Consider the following 17913-nt stretch of genomic DNA (forward strand, 5'->3'; position numbering starts at 1 on the left):
TGCAAACATTGTAGGAAAAAAAAACACACATGGACCTGCTTTGAGCTGAGGTAAAAAAAAACATCATCTGAGCTTCTTGTTATACAATGAATAATAAAACTGTTACATATGACTGCTATACTTTTAATTAAATTCAAATTAAATGTAAATTTCTGTAGCACACTAAGCTGGAATTCTTCCTTCGTAGGTCATGCACATGGAGTTGTGAATATTCCTAGGTTTCATGATGTATTCCTTACTGACTGTCATGTTTTAATATCATATCACTGCCCAAAAATAGCATGCTAAAGTGTAATTGTGAGTTTGAGAAAATCTAATAATTTCTTTTTCACACCAAGACATCGTCAGTCTCCTGTAGCTACCCTCATCCCCATTGTTTTTGATGACTAAAATTACACTTTGTTTCCAACTGTTCAAACTGATTAATTTGGTTCTGAACTGAATCAAGATGTGTTAGAAACACACACCCTTATAATCACCAGTGGTAGTGCATTTAGACAAGTTAGAGGGTCTCAGAGTCTGTTTCTCTGTGCCTTAACGTAATTGTAGGTGTGACATTTATTTCTCATTCAACAGTTTTAAATACAGAGTTTCATAGCTGTGGTCCAAACAATAAGAACATGCTCCTGCTGATTTACTTTAGAGGTACTGAGCAGGAAGAAATCTATTGGCATGTCACGATAAGATGGCCGCTAATTAGCCAAAAGGGATTACAAGACTATTATGGTACCCATCATCTATGCCAACATATAACTCATGACAAATGAGGACATCTGCTCAGACCACAGCTCCTCCAAATTCACACACTTGTTTGGCCTTGCTTTCATACATGGCTGCCTGCTGGTTGTCTGTTAAGATATGCAAGTGTGTCCCATTTGGGTCGATCAGCAGTAGACTCTATCAGTAGACAACCATACGATTTCACATCAAACGTATTGTAGCCACCTTGGGCTCAATTTCGTCACCTACGTACAGACAAAAATGTAAGGTTAATCATCATCTAAGTGGAACAGACGGAGTCCTTGTTTGTCTGTCCTTCGATTTTCTCGACAACTGCTCATCCGATCACACTTGGCAGGTGTATTGCTAAGGACCCAAGGAAGCGCAGTGTCAAGTGCGAGCTATTGAGATCAATGGGACATATTTATCTTTACATACACACTGTGTAGTGTATTGAGAAGGCATACCTTATAACTGTTACAACGCCAAACAGCATGCTGGGTGCAGCTTGTTCTCTGTCACTCACTACAGTACATCCAAGAACAAATGAAGAAAGAGAAACTGAGAGACCGTAAATGTTCCACTGTACAAACTCAAACATTTCAAGCATCAGCGATTGAACTTATGGAACATCCGTTACTTTTCCCGAAAATAGCCTGGTCCCAAATTGCTAGTAAACTGCGTGTATACTCGGCCAGGGGACGCAACTTTGTCATGGCAGGTGCATTGGTCAGGACCCAAGGAAGTGTGGTGTCAAGTGTGAAGTTGTTTGGATGAGCGATTCTCAAGAAAGCTGCCAACAGCGATAGGCCATGCAGTTGGCCCATAACAGCCACATTTTGAGAGGGGCACTGCGCTGGTTTGATCAGAGAGTAAACAAATGCTGAAGCAGGCTACTTGGTTGAGACTTCTGGTGATGATTCTAATCAAGCAGCAACACAACAGCTGAGTGGTGACGCTGGTGTGCGAGTGCATTAGGCCTTAAAATACAGGAATAAATACGAATAAAATCCAATAGGGAAAAGTTTGTGGTGATTTTGAAAATATTTGTGGCATTAGGAGACATCGTGAAGTGTGTTGAGCTCGATTATCATCACAGTCAAACATGGTGGTTGCTACTGGTTTGTCCCTCTCTCAGCTCTACCAAGGCTCTCCTTTGGGCAAATTTGGGAACTAGGGTTGGAAATGAACTTTATAGTCTACCTGCTACTGTGGCTGCTGGATTCCAAAATCTATCAGCTAATCAACAGATAACCATTGTTTTTTGTTGTTTTTTTAATGTCTGGTGAGTGAAACCATTCTAGCAACCACTTGCAAATTCTACTACTTGGCTGGTGCTAATGTCCAACCCTGTAGGGAACCAGAGACTGTTATGTTTACACTGCACCAGAGTTGGAACAATCAGTTGATTAAGCAATTAGTCCATTAACAGAAAATTAATCTGCAACTATTTTGAGAATCCATCATCCAACATCCATCAAAATGCTGGACTGTCTTTGTGTCCAGCTTCCAACATGTTTTTTATTTAATAAATCTGAATATCTTTGCAATTTAGACTGTTACAAAACAAGCAATATGAGGATGTCACCTTGGGCTCTGGGAAATCCTGACACATCTCACTATTTTTTGACAGCTTATAGACTCCCAAATCCAGGTTTTAAAACCTTTCCTAAAAAAACTTATGGTTTATGTAACAAATGCTATGGCCGTGTTTTTCTCCAGTCTGTGATTCTAATGCAAGGTATTTTTTCATTTTAACATTAATTAAATTCAAGTCATATTCAACTGCCTTTAAGATGCCAGAGCTGTCTTCATGATCTTGAAAAAGCACCACTTTTTTATCTCGGGTATGAAAAAAAGATTAGCAACAGAAGTTGTTTTATCAGGTATTAAAAGATCACAGAGATATTCACACTGCCCCCTCAAATATGAGTCCCTGATATTCAGTCGATACCTTGCTACGTTCTACATTTATTGATTTTAATTGAAAGAACATTCTTTAATTCCCTAGAAAACACAGATATGATTTATCATTAGCAGCAACAGAAAGTAATTTACTGCCATTTGTGTTAATCTGCTCATCTATTAGTTTTACTCTGGGCTATGAAAACAAGCACGGCTATCTACCACAGATCATGCATCGGCACTGTTACGGAAACACTATTATCCCATGCACCGGTCATGAGCAAATGCCTTCTTATCTTTTTACAGTGTAGTTCATGTGGGTCTGCCCGACCTGTCGACAGGCTAATTGATCATAACACAGTAATGATGAGCCTATTATGGCACTCTCCAAATGACAGACACACTGGAATAAGTCTATGAATCCCGACCTTTAAAATGGGACATTTACTCTATATTTCTGAGATTCTTTTGATCACAAATCTAGGGCTGCAACTATCAATTAATCTGCTAATTAGTTTCCTCGCTTTGCCTATAAAATATCGGAAAATGCTGGAAAACGCCTGTTACAATTATCCACAGTTCAAGGAGATGTCTTCAAATGTCTTATTCATTTCAACCAACTGTCTAAAACTCAAAGATGCTCAGTTTATTATGAGAGCAACCATCAAATCCTGACGTTTGAGGAGCCTGGAGCCAGGGAATTTTGCCATTTTTGTTGGGGAAAAAAAGGGACTAAAGGGATTATTTGATGATCAAAATAGTTGCAGATTAATAATAATATTCTGTCAATCTGCTTGTTGCTGCTCTACACATATCAGTTATATCTAGGGCTGCTTGATTATGACAAATCATAATCAAGATTATTTTGGTTAAAATTGAGATCACGACTATTAAACATGATTTTTCAATGATGTTGGACTTGACTGAATAAAGGAAAAATGTCCTTTTAACAGTGGATTTTCTTGAACTTTAAATATAATTCAGGAAAATGTAATATGATGATAAATAAATTAAAAAAAAAAAGCATAAATATAAACACAGCGCAAGAGCATAAGAAAGACCCCGCGCTATTGGCAGAAAAGCTGTGGACTAAGATGCTTAATTTGTCACTAGTTGCTTTTTTAGAAATAAAGTCACTAAGAGTAATGGTAATGGGAAATGGACCTGCACTTACATGGTGCCTTTCTAGTCATTCAACCACTCAAAGCGCTTTTTACACTACGAGTCACACTCACCCACTGGTGACACACTGGTGGCCGAGGCTACCATACAAGGTGCCACCCGCTACTTAGTTTTTAACACACTCACACACCAATGGAACAGCCATTGGGAGCAATTTGGGGTTCAGTATCTTGCTAAAGGATACTGTGACATGTGGACCAGAAGGGGAGGGGATCGCACCGCTGATCTTCCAATTGGTAGACGACCCGCTCTACCTGTCAGCCACAGCCTCCCTCAAAGAGAGGGTCTGAAAAGTCGTGAAATCCGACAAGAATTAGTATGTTGTCAACACTAAGTTCACCACTGTAAACAAAAGGGGAGTGCTGGATTTAGAACACAAGACAACATGAGAGCATCACTGTGAAATGTAATGCGACGCAATAAACATTTTACTTCAATGATCTTGTTTTTATAATCATTGGAAACCAAAATATTGATTGAAAAATTAATCGCCCAACCCTAGTGATATCTAATGCTATCTTTAGACATGTGGTAGTGCTAAGATGAATGTCCTTAATACTGCCCTCTGAATCCTCTTAACTGAATAAAACATACTTTAATCTATCTATTGACAGGACAATTATAATATTCATAGGCTTAAATACAGGATAAAACTGAAAACTGAAAGCAACCACTTCCATATTTATCAAGATGGCACTTACTAATGCCATTTGTGTCACTGAGCCTACTCAAAGCATTTCATCCTAAACATTACAGCAACACAGATGATTGTCTTGAGATCTGTGAGGCTGTTAAAGCAGAGTGGTTGCTAGCTCCCACCTTCCTCACACCGGCTGCTATGTGTTGGGACGGATGATCTCTGGAATCCCTGAGTGATTAGTGGTTACCTGGGGATAGGTCTCCTCTGCAGTGGTAAACACTTGTGTTGTGGGGTTTAGATTAGGAGTGACAATAACATACAGCAGCTGTCACACCTTCAGCTCGCACCAGAGTCTGACAGATAAAGCAGACACGTGGGACTCTGTACGACAGCGCAGCTAAAATAACTCGTGAATCAACCCAAAGGTGATTTAATTTGTTTTTTTTACACGTTCAACAAATGAAACTGTTGACTGTGTTGTCATAGAAATCCTTTTCACAGTCTAATAAAGACGAGAGTTGTCTTTTTTGAGCAAGCGTTAAACAACGTCTTTCTGAAATATGAAAATGTCAAAGGAAAAGGCCATGGTATTCAAATCCCAAGTTAATTAGGGTTCCACTACCAGGAGGGTTTGAATGTTTGTGCTGAAGAACAGAAGCATTTGCATTCCCCAAAGGGGAGCATGTCAACAGGATCGATAGGGTAGTCTCGAAACTCCTGTTCTGCCTCCAAAAACTATCCAACTCAGCACATCTTCTCCCTTGGAAGCCTCTGAAACTAACCAACACCAAATTTTCACACTCGCTGCCTCTGTCATTTTTACAATACCACATATTCCTCCCATAAAATTTGTGCAACAGTTAAACAGCCGCAGGTAGGCTTTCAGATACAATATATTAAGCACATGTAACACCACCTGAAATGTTTTGCCGTCTTTTAATAACATGGTTAAATACCAATGACCCCCTTCCATTGTTGTTTTAGAGCTTTCTCTGGAAATAGAGAACGCTCCCAGGGAGACAGTCGAAGTGTGTGAGAGAAACAAACAGAACATCAATCTCATTCGAAACCCAAAGGAAAGAGCCTGGGGACTGATCTCTCAGGGTGTTAACTTAGGGGGGGGGGGGGGGAGGGGGGGGCTTTCGACAAGGAATTAATGAAGTGGGTTTGGCACTGGAGTGGAAGAGTGGATATCAACAGTGTTAAACTTCGCTATTCTCTATTTACCACTTATGTCATATTGTCATGATGAATGACCCATAATAAGATAGTATCCTATTATCAAGCCTGATATGTGGTGAACTGCACAATCCCAGCCTGTAATCCCAAATAAACAATACATCATCAAACTATGATGCGATATGTCAAAGCAACCTGCTTATCATACTTCCTCGATAAAGAGGGCATTTAAATTCAAAGTGCCCACATTTTTCTATGCTTCAGTGGGTTTTTTAAGCCTTCGACTGCCTTATTTTCTACTGCATCTCTAATTTTGGTAATTGGAAGCTTTTTAATTATCGCAGCTAAATCTAACACCCACTTGGAAACATGGAAACATTTTAAGAAGAAATCTTTGGGGTATTCGGCTGTCGGGTAGCGACAGCTGTTTTCCATCCTCAACAACAAACAGACTTCCTTCAGCCTAAACTTTTAAAAAAGGTGTAGGTTGATTATACAGCTATTTAGCTATATTTTGTCTCTCTTAACAAACAACATGTGTTCTGAAAAGTTATCTTAAATCAGGGCTGGGAAATTTGAAGAAAATCAAATAAAATAGATTTTTGACAAATGATCATCAGTAATGAGGATATAATGAGAAGATGAGATCTAGTATAGTAGCCCCATTTGAATTAGTTCTGTAAATTGACGTAAATAGCCAAACTGGAGATTACAGAGCCAAAACATCTCATTATAACAGCAGCTCAAGCCTAAAATGACTTATTTTTGTAAGGTAGCATTTCAAATCATACTTCTCTTTTTAAAAGTCTTGCAAAAATTTGCATCAAGAGCTGCCCGCGACTAAAAATTTTGTTGTTTAGGGCCTTTAGTTGACTAGTCGCCCGCATGTTTACCATATTAATTCAATTAGTAAATTATATATTTTTGGCGGGGCAACACAACGGTTTGAGTTCAAGGTCTGAGAAAAAACAGTATCAGTAACATTACAGAGAAATACAAAACCGTACAAATAAACCTTTAATATAGGCCTATATTTTATCTACAAGTGCACGTCACACACTGAGCGAGCCGCCCGTTAATGACGTTGTCAGCAAAGCAGTAACGATTGTGCTAAGTGGCTAATGTGCATGTAGCTACTTACATGTTTCAGATGATGCGTCATGTTTGTAATCATGAATGATTCGATGAGGGTTCGTCCTTCACCTTCTCAAAATGATCCCACGCTTTGGATTTCCTGCCCGACATGTCATTAACTAGCCTGTGTAATAACTGCAGGTACCAGCCCTGTATATTAGGGGCCATACACATGCTGCGGCTTTAACCGCCTGGAAAATGTGAGGTCGGGCGCTGGGCAGGTTGCATCTAAGCGACTAATAACCCTAACGTTTGGTCGACTATTTGGGGGCAGCCCTACTTGCGTCTCATATGAATTCAAGAGTTGGGAAATCTCTCCTAACACAGACTGATGCAAACTCACACTGACAAGGAGCATGTTTCAATTAACTGACACTCTCAGAAAATAAAATACAGAGATTATATCTCAGTATATATATCTTAGTGGCATTTCTTTAATAACCAAATTTAAGGGATCGCAAGCAAAAATGTCTTTGTATGTTTAAAAAAATTTGCTCTTGGCTGATATACTGACGGCCTCAAAAATCCAACATCTGTCAGACAGTAACAAAACAAAAAGCCGTATAAAACCATAACAAATCATGTCAAAATAAATCGTTTGCAAAAATTCACAAAATCAATAGATTTAAAAGCAGCCCACTAAAAAAGGAATGACAGAGCTAAAGCTTTCAGTTGCATAAACCAACACCCTTAGGTGTTTTTTCACTAAATGAAACAGCCAATGCCAAAGATCTAAGGACTGTCAGGTTTGCATGGCATCATTTCAATTTCATTGAAGCATTATGTTGCTGTTCCATCCAAACAAAACACTTGTCTGTTCGGACATAATACACAGTGACAACATCCGAAGAGTTTGAGGAGCCGGGTAAAGGCTGCATTTAAAGACTGTGGTGGCTGCATTTTGAACTAAAATTGACCTAAATGCATGGTAACGAATAGAACAATATCACTTCCATATGCTGGAGCACAGGTATGATTTAGGCATTTTCTGCAAAATAACAAGAACATAATTTCTGCAAAGGTTAAAATTCAATTCATCAAATGCAACTTGACTCTCATTCAACAAGCTTATTTTGCATTCTGCAGAGCACCTTGTGCTTGATAAAACATGCACAGCCTAATTCTATATCTTCAGTGATTGTCGCCATAATTCACGACAGGGAAAATGAGCCTCGTGGATGGGATAGCCTACTTTTGAATTTGCTTTTCCTCGCCTCTGAAAAGACAATCTTGAATGTGGCCCACCAAGGGAAAAAAAAAAAAAAAAAAAAAAAAGAGCACAAAGCAAACACATGCTCATTTGACCCACAATAGCACAATGCAGGGAAAAGGGAGCCTGAAGGTCCCATTGTGTCCACTCTCTACAGGGCAGCGGTGACTGACAGTCCAGCTGTAAGTAAGGCTGACACAGTATCACATCGCGGCAAGATTGTTTAAGGGGAAAGAGGACGTGGTGACTGAAGGACACAGGACATTTATTGATATGGCCGAGTCCTTGAGTGCAGCAGTATATGTCCTTCAGCGACAGTGCCTTATTGCCTGGACATTAATCACTATTGTCATGAAGCACAGGAAATAAGTACACTAGTTCCCCCAAAAGCATTTATCCTCCCTTGTTTCAACCAGCCTGGTTGAATCCGGTTTGTGTGTGTGTGTGTATGTGTGTGTTCGTGTGTTTTGGGTTGCATGTTGCTAGGACAGATGAAATGATTCGGAGTGAAGTGGCTGTGAGTCATTCTAAATGATTAAAATGCTACTGTGACCAGCTTGGAGTATCTTGGCTGAAAGACCGAGTGAACTCAACCGTACACACCAAGTAATGAAGTGATGACTGATTGCCTTGATTAACATAAGTTATACAAATAAACAGTTTAATCACAATTAATGTCAAATTACTATAATTATCCTTTAAATAAAGCATTGTTCTCATAATGTTGGGCTCATATCAGCTGAAATATTCCATTTCAGCATTAATGCCAGCATCCCCCACAGAGGACGACCTCACCAGTAATGTCCTCTGGTTGCTCGGGTTCAGCTGCAGCTCCTGGAAACAGTACACTAGGTATTGATTCTCTGCTAATTCAATTACAATAACATACAACTAAAGAGCAGGGAGAATCAGAGTATAGGTAGTAGAGTATACTTAAGACTTTTTCAACATGCATTCTAATCCACCCTGCTGGGGACCAGCCATTTTCAAATGTGAAGTCTGGATAATGTTTTTGAAGAATCAGGTCAAAACATTGTCCACAGTTTTCTTTTCACACATGTAGCACTCAACAGGAGATTGTGTCGGAGGGGTTCTCACCCTTTGGTTTTGGCGAGGAGGGGCAGCTGGGTAAAGTATGCAAGAGGCAGGACAAGACTCAGATTACACCGCGGTTACAAAGCAGTAGGGGTGGGTGATATAGCCCTTAAATAATATCAAGATATTTGAGGGTATTTTTGCGCTAACAATATTATTGATGATTTAACAAATAAAAAAAAAATTATAATAATTATTCATTTAAGAAAACAGAATTGCAACACAATAAGTTCGCCTTCAAATATTCATTAAAAATTAAAATGATCTCTCATTTCTTTAGTTTGTGAACAACAGTAAGTCGGAGTGGGATTCAGATTCTGTATACAATATTAATAGTACAACAAAATAAAATCCACCACAAATTACACATTTAAACAGTTCCCAAATACAAAAAAATAAACCCTGGGATCTATATAAATCAACAGGCAGATTTCCTTGTCTTTTAGCAAAATCCTAAATAATTGAGGGGTTTTTTTTTTCACCTGAACCTTTATGTTCTGCCATGTCTCCACTTATCATCACCGACTCCAGTGTGCGCACAGCAATAGAGGAGAGGAAGGACATTGTGCTGCTGCTGGAGGAGCCGCTAAGTGAGTTCCCTCTGCAGGGAGGGTAACTCACAATAACAGTCTGAAAAGTCAGAGGCTGTTCAAAAAAACATTCAGGACGCCACAGTTTATTCCACACTACTGAAGCTGCTCATCTATCTGTAATCACCGAGGAGTTGCTAATAATTTTGCTTTCAGCCATGCTTGTTGTTGCTGTTGTATGATGTAATATGTCAACAAGTCGAGTGGCATGATATAAATTTTTCATATATTAAAAATTATCCCAGTATTATCGTGAACGAGATGATATGGCACACCTCTACAAAGCAGGGTCGTAATTTAGTCAACAACAGAGTCTCATGCTGTACGTTGAATTTGACTGACAATGCTGGTGTCGGCCCTTACCGACAGAAGTTCCAGATTATCATCATCTTTCCACTTAGACCTTTTTGTTGCCGTCTTTGTGTAAATTACCCTACTTTTTCACTTCACCCTCGGATGTCTTGTTTCCTCCAATTTCGCACGATCAGCACGATAGAAACATTACCAACACTCACACTTGGGCTAAATCGGACATTGCATGGACTTTGCACTCAGAAGCTAGCAGGGTAAAGTCCATTTACTATCCAATCCAACTATTTCGGACATTTGCTTTCTCACATGCAGCTCCTCCTGATGGAGATATTTCCAGGTTTGCGGTGCATGTGTGAATGGAGCTTTTGTCGGTCTAAACTTCAGTTCAGAATATTTTAAAGGTGCCCTGTTCTGATTCTAATCATAAGCAGCGCTATGAATCAAAGTTTTTTACAAGGGGGACTTAAAATATTTTGAAAAATCTTACTTTCAAATATTTGTCAAGGACAAGAAACACATTCAACATAGCCTTATTTGTTAGACCTCAAGGAAACACACAATGCCTTTTGATAAGAAAACTCTACACGGCACCTTTAAGAGCAGCACAGCCCCTAACTGGGTACATTCTACACTTTTTTTCATATTGTGAGAATACACACTAGTCTATTACTTTGATTTCTTGGTGCTCAAGATGTCTCCTCGGTGTCAGAGCACACAGCAATTTTACATCTGGTATGGAAACGCTGAGCAAGTATCCCTTTTTAAAAATTTAAAGATTGAATAAATCATAAATTCTGAAAGCAATACAAGGTTGCAAATGTTTACTTGGACTTGCCCTGGCTACACCAGGGAAATTATGACCAATTTTTCAAACAGCATTTCCCATCAGTGAGGACATTCTGCAACATTAACACTGAACCCGAAAGAAATAATTCACACTCTACCAAGAGAAATCGTTTCAAACTTTAAATTATTCTGCATGTGTCTCTGGAAGTTCGTCTCATTTTTCTGACTGCCTTCTCTGCCCTGAAATACTGATTTTGCTCATCTTTAGGGTACTTTAAATGTCACTCATTTAACAAATTTATCCTGTCTTTGTAGCATACACAAAACTGACTTCATGTTATTAGCAATTTATGAAGGAAGCTGTAGGATAATAGAAGAAGCTCATTTCACAGGCTATTTTCATGCAAATGTCAGACTCTTTCCACAGCTTGAAGAAAAACATGCTGGGGTGCTCTTCCCATACCACAGTGGTGGTCACTGCTTCACCGCCATCACACAAACAACTAAATCACAACTGTTCTTAATAACAAGAACACATCATTGTTATGAAGTTTATCCAGTCTAATTAGACCGACAGATAAGATGGTCATTAAATTTCAAAGCAATAAGCAAAGGATGAGCATCACTAGCAGAAAAGGATAAACAGCGCATTATCTGCACGAGTGAAAAGTGATTACAGTTGCAGTGTTTCCCCATCGGACCATTTAGTGGGTGGCACAGGCAGCTGGTGGAGAGACAACAGATAACCGTGTGCTGAGCTCGTCCACAATCGTGACTGAGCATATGTTACTGAAGCTATTTTAAAACCAGGAGATAGCTACTTTTGAGATGTTGTGTGTCAGTACTGTACATATCGAACCAATTATCCAGAGAAGGTAGAGGAGGACCTTGATGATAATGATGCCGTTGCCAGCATCAGTGATGTCCAGACAGCTGGCATCCTGCTGGCACAGCAGTACATCAGGACCTCATTAATAACATTAATAGCATGTTTGCTCACTAATATACAATTTGCAACGGATGGTGATGTTGCTCCTAGAGGAGGACATCCTTACAACGCAGTGCACACAAACAAAAATGCCCATTATGTCTATGAAAAAATAGTAATTGTTTTCTATTTTAATTTCCCAAATCCTTTTCATTAAGGTCCTATTGTCTATAGCTACCAATTATTCCCCAGCTGTATCACCAGGCTTTACGCCTTTCTCCGTTTTTGTTTAGCTGTCAAGTAACATGCAATAATTTCCTCATTACTTAAGTGATGCAATCAGGAGAGTTTCTATAATTAATGACAAGCTATGCTTCTCACGGCGACTACGGAGCTGCAGTTCCACCCACACAACTTTAAAACAGACATAACTACAGTTTTTACCAAACCGCAACTCTGAATACTCTTCTTACATAATTTTTTGTCTCCACATTGTTGTACAAAGTGACATTTAAGGGGGGAAAACACTCTGGGATGTTTGTTTAAGTGAGAAAGGGCATGTAAGACTGCTTTTCAAAACAAGGCTGATCATCTTAAATTAGTGTTTATCGCCTCTATATGTAATACTTGAGATAAAATTCTCTCAGATGTCATGTAAATTAGGGCAATTTCATCGACAGCTATGCCTTTAATTCTGGTATGCACTAATTTAAGACAGAAAATAATCCCCCTCCCTTTCAAATCTTTTATTTTCATGTGAACTTAAGCACCGGTTTGGTAATACCGTCTATGTAAACTCTAAATTTATATTATAAAGATTTAGGTCACCAGCCTAGACGGTAGATGAATACAGTTACGTGACAGTGTACGAGTAGTTAAATTGGATTTATCCTCCACCACCTCCTGAGCCGGTCTGCCCGTCAGCCTGTATTGCCTGTTTGCTGTGTGTCAGAGGTCTGGTGAGACATGCCATATGAGAAAACTCAGATGTGTTATGGGCCTGGAAGGCTACTAGTCAATAAAGCTGCAAACTAAGGACGTGGAAGCAGGGAACTGGGGGATTTTGGGACGGAGAAGGGGGGGGGGTGACTCAGAGAGGAACCATTCTCCTATGTTACATCATTGCGACTCGGCTATGGAAGATGACTGGTGCCACAAAATAAAAACATCCAATATAATTGGCATGCAAACTAAGTAAGACTCTCTTCAGCTGCTAAAATTTTAAAATGAAATTTAACATATGACTGATTTTACAAAGTAGATGCAATTACTGTTTAGCTGATTCTTCAAATGCATAGAGCCAGAGTGATAAACTACTGGATAGTTATTATAGTCCGATATTAGCTATACAGACATATTTCAAGGGTGGTTGTTGGCTAACAAGTGAGAATTTGCAGTGCATACATTTTTTTTTTTAAATTGTGTGTACATAAATAGTTTGTCTACCAGAGAGCGATAACAGTTTATGTTTTAAATGTAAAATGTCCCGCTCATCACACTACCTTCAGTCAGCAATCGTAGCAACTCGGATTCAGCCTGCCATTTCCTGTGTGGCACTGTATTTGTCTGTGTGCCCACTCTAATTTTTGTGGGTGATTGAACGCAACACAGACTGAACTCTTTTTGAGTCGCGGGGTGGATCAGTCAATCCGATCAGAGCTGATCAGAGCTGATCGGATTAGATTGATGGGTGACAGGAACAGCTGTTTGTGAATGAAAGCAAAACTTTACACCCAGCATACTTAAGGTTAAGTTTTACTTTCACTGCGCCTGCCATACTGCTGCTCCATCTGCTGGCCCCTCCATCTGAGGAGCAAATAATAACCAAATGGTATATATATTTTCCTAATGAACAATCCAATTCCGAAAATAGAAAACCAGACAGATGTTTTAATTGTGGCAGCCCACCACAAATGAATGAATGTGTGGGAAACCCTGCTTGTGTTGAGTTTTTTTCAGTCAAGGAGGGGAAAGACAAAAACATCAACTTAAGTATGCGTTATTTTGAGTTTAAGATGTCTGTTTGCCATTGTCCTATGTTGCCATCAGACCTCCTTTAGGCTCCCACATACATATTCTGCTTGTTGTCACGTTTTTACCCTTTAAAAGCAACATAGGTGCATCAGTGTGTGCTCAACCCTCGACCCAACTTGTTACCTGTGTGAGGCTAACAAAGGGCCTTACATTAATTTTAATCCAAATCAAGTAATACACTAAACCTACAGAGAGCAGCTCTTAGGTAAATATTATTCGAACTGGAAAACGGGCCTGTGTTGCACCATATTCTGTGACCAGATTCAAATTTCACCTCTATTCTAGGTTATTACCACGGTCACATACTGTATTGTCATACTGCTCTCATCACAAGTGGTAATAGTAACACTGAGGAATATCTGACCTTCTCTAGTAGGAAGAGTCACAAACTTTGATAGCTGTGATAAACTGTCCAGTAGTGTTGAGCTCTGGCTGCACAGCACTAATGCTGCGTTCAAATGGGGCTGTGTTTACCATGTTCACGAGGAAAGGCCATATGAATGCCACCTTGTTGTAGTATTCAAAACCTCATAAGTGGAAATTTTTTGAGAGCTGCCAGCTCACAACTTCGTGTACATGATCGTGTCACAAAAACGAGCTCATGAGCTCCATTTCAATGCAGCATAATATTTCACCTGTTAATCCATCAGCCTTCTTTAATACTTAAATCTCTAGTGGAACAGAATTAGGGCTGCACAATTTATCACATAAAAATCATGCTGTTGGGCAGTGCTGGGCAGTCACGCATTACAGTAATTATATTACTTTTTCTAGTAACGAGTAGTGTAACTAATTACTAATGAAATTTCAGTTATAATATCAAAATTACTCCAAAACCGAACAACTCATTACAACGTTACTTTTGATATCACATCACTACTGACTTGAAATACAACAGTCACATCAGCAGACTCATTTTCATAATCGTTGTGTTGTGCACACGCATCATAAAGCAGCAAGCTAGTTGGAAATATTCCCATTACTTTGCTTTTGTTGGGAGGAAAGATGACAAGAGCAATGTTGCTGCAGGGAGTCATACTAAAACTCTTTCCACTGCAAAACACACGTTCCCAAACCTCCAGTCTGAAACACCTCAGCTACTACGACCCACAACACAACAACATGAAGCTCCAGGAAATATACCCCACCAAAGGTGCACCCTCCTCGGCCGCAGAGGTCGGCTGTAGCCCTGCACTGGCTAAACAACCAAAACTTGATTTTAATCATGGACAGCTGCATCTACAAAGAAGTGATGATGCTTGTGGCTGGATATGTGGTGGATGTAATTGCTCCATGAGTGACTTTTCATCTTTCGGGCAGATCCTTGGGAAAATACCAGTCACAGGCAACAGAAAGCCCCCAGGTATATAGACACTATCAAGTATTAGCTTCACTCAACAGCGATTACCCTGACATTCACACAAAGGCACACATCTCAATTTTGGGGAGATATGCTAATACAAATGTTATGGGGTGTGACAGAAAAGTAATATCTCAATTTAAAAATCCTTGCAATGACTTCAGATTGTTCAGAACTCAGCCGCAAGGCTTTTAACCAAAACCAAGACGCACGACTGCATCACACCAGTTTTAGCCTCCTTACAATGGCTCCCTGTTTGTTTAAGGCTCTTCATGGCCTTCAGGTTACATTTCAGACCTGTTCGTCCTTTATGAACCTTTACATAGTTTAAGATAATCAGGCAGCTTGTCCCAGAGTCCAGACTGAAGACCAAAGGGGACAGAGCTTTTGCCACCAGGGCCACGAGGCTCTGGGATGACCTGCCTGAGGATATAAGGCTGTTTGAGTCACTGGCTTTGTCAAAGTCTCCCCTACAAACTAGGGATGCGCGCGATTAGACGTTTAAATGATTAAACGTCCGCCCCCTCGCTAGTCGGCACCAGAGATATTTGTTGGTTCAACAAACTTGTGTTTTATTCACGTAAAAGGCCACTTCACTGTCACGCAGCCGCCCGCAACTAGTCAAGACTTCAAAGGGCTCTTAATGCACACAATACTTTTTGGGACAATGTTTCTAATACTTCACAATAAATTGTACGAAATTTTGACTGTTATGTGAGCGTTTTCCCTTTATTAAACTAGTCGACTAGTCTTAATTAAAATTTTCGTTTGGCCGACAGGGAAGTTAGTCGCCAGGAACATCCCTACTAAAAACATACTTCTATCGGAAAGCATATCTTGACTTTATCTGAGGTGTCTGTCTGTTTTATTGCTATATTACTGATTTTAATGACCTTTTATTATCTTGATTTTCTTTATTTTATATTTTACTAGATTACATTTTATGACATGTTATTTGTTTTATTTTTCTTGTGTTTTAATTGTGTTTAGTTTTATTGTACAGCACTTTGTAACACTTTGTAAATAAATAAAATGTATTATCATTATTACAATATAATGAGTTGTTTATGATGTAACTATTAGTGTAATGAATTACTGTTTGTAGGAAGTAATACATAAAGTAATATTGTTTTTCAAAAGAGTAACGGGTTATGTCTTGCATTTATAAATAACTCAGAAATGATCAAAATAATTGTGAAAATCATTTTGGCCATAATCATTCCACTTTTGCACATAAATACTGAGAGGGACATGTCCCCCTCGTCCCCCCTGAAATCTTCACCCATGAACACCAGTCATCTCAAACTGGTAGCCCATACTCTAGATATTTCAGGGACTACATTTGTGCTCCCGTGGCATTAATCGCCCCTCATACACACACACACATCCATCCACATCCATCCACGAGCCAACAGCGCTAACTATCGCCCTCATCCTCGTCCCTACCTACGCACATGACAGCAGGCAGACACACAGATTATACCTCCACATAAACCACGACCACAACTACAGCAAGCCTGTAATAAAACTTGGGGACACCTTATAAACACCACAACAAAACTACAGTGTCTGACAGATACAGGCAGACACACAGCTAATAATTCCACGGGAGATAAAGTAACTCACAAATCACACTGAGTGCTCACAGGAATGTTATATTAGCTACATTTCCTGAGATTGATGAAGTCTTGAGACACCATGTTGTATGAACAAGCAGTGTTGTAGCTAACGTGTAAAAGCGTCAGGGTCAAACAGGAGTTGTTTAGCGGGACTAGTGAATAAATGTTTAGCCCTAACGTTAACAGCAGGGGATAGTTTGCGCCATAGTCCAGCTGCCTAATCAATAACATGGAGGCTAAGCGTTTAACGTTTAACCGTTGGACGTTTAAACTCGGCTCGGCCCAGTAACCGTTAGTGGAACCCAGGCTGAACATTGCCTCTGAAAAAATGTCTGTACTCGACAAGCAAAAGTCGCTTTTACCCTTCGTTATACACAGACAAATTCAACAACAGTACTTATATGCTACGTAAATGAAAGCTAACCCGAGCTGTGAGTACTTACCAGGATGACAGTCTTTGTGTTTGGGCAAGGTTAAAAAAATTAAGGATAAAATCCACCAGTAACTCGGTTCCCGTATTCTCCGCATGTTAGACAGCTCATCGAGAGCAACAAGAAGGCAACGGGTGACAAAGTTTCTCAGTCTTTTCTCTTGTTTTATATATATATATAAAAAGAAAAAGAAGAAAAAGGGAAAATCACACACACACGACCGAAGCTGAGACGAAGTTGGCACAGCAGCCACGAAGGCAGAGCATCAAAGTAAAACGGTTAGCGGCTCGGGCTGCGGAGTCACTGTGTCTTTTCTCAAAAAGACAAATTTATTCGCCTCCAGTCCGAGCACAGGCTGTTTTTAGCTTCGAGGAATAACACGGTACGCACACTACGGCTGTGCACAAACAGTTGGAAATGTGTTGGACTCCACCGTGCCTGTAGCGGGCTTCCAGATAGCGACATTCCCGTAGTGCTGGAGGGGTCAATCGGCGATCAATCGCTGTCTTTAACTACAGGGGTGAAAAAAAAAGTGGTCGATTATTATTGATTACACGTGGGCATTATTAAGCGATTATCCGCGGCGTCAGCGTCACGAAGGGCAATGCACAATGCGAAGAAAAGTGGTGCTGGAAATGTCCCATTCTTCCATCCAGGAAGTGGACTAGCGGTCAGGCATGCATGGATATCTGGCTGCTGGTCCCATCCTACAGGACAGGCTGCGTGTGAGAGGGAGCCAGCGCGGGGCGGGAGCAGCGGAGGGAGGGGAGGCGGCTCTCCGGATTTGC

The 17913-nt window shown here is 39.9% G+C and overlaps 1 protein-coding gene across 2 annotated transcripts in view; it reads right to left on the reverse strand.

Moving 5' to 3' along the window:
• Positions 1-17382, reverse strand: part of ca16b (carbonic anhydrase XVI b) — a 137555-nt gene extending 120173 nt beyond the window's left edge. The window contains exon 1 of one of the 2 annotated variants that reach the window (XM_033626517.2): positions 17138-17382. In XM_033626517.2, the coding sequence (XP_033482408.2) occupies positions 17138-17222 (85 nt within the window). In that variant the 5' untranslated portion in view covers positions 17223-17382. The remainder of the gene's footprint in view (positions 1-17137) is intronic. The other variant, XM_033626516.2, reaches the window with a different exon arrangement.
• Positions 17383-17913: the final 531 nt, after the last annotated feature.

Source organism: Epinephelus lanceolatus, chromosome 1 (assembly GCF_041903045.1).
Source record: "Epinephelus lanceolatus isolate andai-2023 chromosome 1, ASM4190304v1, whole genome shotgun sequence".
NCBI lineage: Eukaryota > Metazoa > Chordata > Actinopteri > Perciformes > Serranidae > Epinephelus > Epinephelus lanceolatus.